This window comes from Poecilia latipinna, unplaced genomic scaffold (assembly GCF_001443285.1).
Source record: "Poecilia latipinna isolate Pla-1442-1.1 unplaced genomic scaffold, P_latipinna-1.0 Scaffold334, whole genome shotgun sequence".
Lineage (NCBI taxonomy): Eukaryota > Metazoa > Chordata > Actinopteri > Cyprinodontiformes > Poeciliidae > Poecilia > Poecilia latipinna.
The window spans coordinates 387,690-390,573 of record NW_015112950.1 but is presented as its reverse complement, the minus strand read 5'-3'; the positions used below and the strand labels follow the sequence as shown (position 1 = coordinate 390,573).

Genomic DNA, 2,884 nt, shown 5'->3' with positions numbered 1-2,884 from the left:
GGTCTTGGTCTTGTCTTGGTCTCGGGTTAGGTGGTCTTGAACACAACACTGGGCATATGATATTAATTACACAACATAATTCATTTACAGGTAGCAGATATTGAACTGACAATAGCTTGAAGCAACTATGTTTTGCTAAGACCCAGTGAAAGAGTTTCTTTCTCTCTATTTCCAGTGATCTTGCTCAATGCATTACGGCTTCATTTCTCCTCTTTTCCATTTCATTGACCTCAGTCTGTCTATGTCTCCTCTAAATTACTTTCTTTTTTACATAGTTTGTCAGTTTGTGTTTTTATCTTCTCCCTCTGCTGCTTTTACACTCAAATACATTTTATTCATCTCTTTATTATTTATTTATCTTATTTTATTTTATTTTTTTGCATTAATCGGAACCAGCTATTGACACCTTTTCCCACGCCTGAAGGTTTCGGATAAGGATTAGGGTTCGGTATAAGCAGATTTATGTTCATGCCTTATTTTGCATGAGGCTCCAACAATTTTTCTGCAAGATTTTCAACGATTCATCTTAGCTTTTGTATGAAGACGTCTCTCTATGTTGCCATATGCGCCCACTGATGTTTTTACTGCCATGTTTTTTTTTTTTTTTTGTTTTTTTTTGCAAACAGACGCCAAGTTATTGTAAAAGTATCACAACACTTGCAAATATTTGCCTCAAAAAAATAAAGGACAAGAAACAACACTGCTTATTTTACCTAAAATGTTAATGAGCAGTTTTGCAAGGCACTATAACTAATGATAACTTGATTAAACAATTTATGTAAAAAAAAGTGCTCTATAAATAAACTTTACTTACTTATGCTATTATAAAAAACATATTAAATAGACTTTATGGAACTATAGCTTGTCTATTTTTTTCCATCTGCTTCAGAAAATTGATCAGTCAGCATCTTTAATCAATAACATAAACAAATCAGGAACATGGCCAGCATTGCCTATAGGCTATATATATATATATATATATATATATATATATATATATATATATATATATATATATATATATATATAGTTGACTTTACTAGACCTCTGTGTTATTGTTTTTTCTTTTACTTTTAAAGCTAAAGTCTTCTAACTTTAGATTTTATAGAAAGACAGAGAAACTCCTCCTCGTCTCAAGAATGTAATTCAGGGTAAATAAATACTTCACACTGAGGTTGGAAAACTTCTAAGTTGTAACATGTTCGTGAGATGTAGTATCCAACTATTCCAATTAATTTTAGGTCCTTTTTTTTTTTTTTTACAAATATTTCACTGATTTCATCTACATTTTTGCAAGATTTTCAGAGGGTTTGTGGTTGACAAACCCTCTGAAAGGAGGACGTTAAGGCAAAGTAACAGAAAACATCTCGCAGTGTAAAAAAAAAATGTCTCCAATTTACTGTGAATCAGAGCTATTTTTTCTTTTTTTTACAGTGCAGAAGGAGATCACTGCATCCGACTTTTAAACTTTTGCATCCGTGCATGCATGCAACACTCTGCGGGCAGTTAGTGCAGTCAAAACTGTGGCTTAGTTGTTGGTTTACCAGGTGATAAACACACGGGGTCGTCACAGTATGACGTGTAGTCTTGGTGTGATGGGATGGCATGAGGATGAGGAGGGAGTGATTGGGTGGAGGGTCGGAGAAAGAGGAAAGTGAAGACAAGAGTTAAAGATGGGTTTGTTGAATGTGGGGGACAGGAGCATCCTTCCACTGAAGGATTGTCCAGGTACATGAACAGATGCAGTGGTGGGACGGAGAAATCTATGCAGCAGAAGATTCGCCGCATCGTTACTAGAATCGAGGGGATTCAAGTAAGGATGCTCTTTAAATACTATATGCAGCAACATTTTTTGGGGGGGGGGTGGGGGAAGAAAAAAAGCCACAGATTGTTGTTGCCATAGGAACATAGATCAGCTAGATAACTTCGCAAAGCTTATTAATATTTTGTAAATACTTGGAGATAGACTGCAGGGAACATCGTAGAGATAGAAACACAGACAGAACACTTCGTATCATCAATGTGTTTTTTTTTTTTTAACAAATGAAAAGGGAAAACTAAAGTGCGCCGTGATTACTGATAAAACATAGTATGGCCATATGGTGGTAAAGTGCAATAAAGGAGTGCGACCGTGTGTTTCTCAAAATGCTAATGTTATCGTGTTTCTAATTAAAACAACCTCATCGTGTATCATCTTCTGATGCTTAGCACCCCTGAGGCGTTATAAATATAGCCAGAAGGATCCACTGACTGTGTAAAAATAGCCACACTGTGGGTTTTCACATAAATTCATATGCACAATTTTTTGGTGAACTGGACTGAATAAGAAATTTCTCATCATGAATTGCAAACTGCAGTTAAGTGACATAAAGCAAAAAAAAACAAAACAAAAAACACAAAAATAAATCACGGACCTATCTACGTATAAGTGTCTTTGAGCATGATCTTATATCTGCTGCTTAAAGTGTCTTTTTTAACAATTTAAAGTCCTTTATAAACTTATTAACCTCTTCAACTTGTTCACATTATGAAAGCTCACAATCACAGACACCATTATATGGATTTTATGTGATGGCCAAACATAAAAGCTGCACACAATTATGAAATGGAAGGCAAATTCAGAGAACTGTAATGAATCATTTCTAGATCGGATTCATGCTGCACCTACAGCCAAAACATTTTGAGGTTATTTCTCTGTGAGCTTTGCACATCTAGAGACCGAGGAGTTTTGCCTGCCCATTTTCAATTTGTTAAATAGTTCAAACCTATTCGGTTTCATTAGAGAGCATCTGTAAAGATCCTTTTTCAAATATTGCTGCAGAAATCTAAGACATCTTCACTAAAACTCTGACCTGCCATTTTTCTCCAATGTAAAAAAAAAAAA

The 2,884-nt window shown here is 34.9% G+C and overlaps 1 protein-coding gene across 1 annotated transcript in view; it reads right to left on the bottom strand.

Annotated features, from left to right (window-relative positions):
• Window positions 1-1,445: 1,445 nt before the first annotated feature.
• Window positions 1,446-2,884, bottom strand: part of trdn (triadin) — an 11,561-nt gene continuing 10,122 nt past the window's right edge. Inside the window, exon 3 of the mRNA XM_015035424.1 lies at window positions 1,446-1,586. Within this exon, the coding sequence (XP_014890910.1) occupies window positions 1,516-1,586 (71 nt within the window). The 3' untranslated portion in view covers window positions 1,446-1,515. The remainder of the gene's footprint in view (window positions 1,587-2,884) is intronic.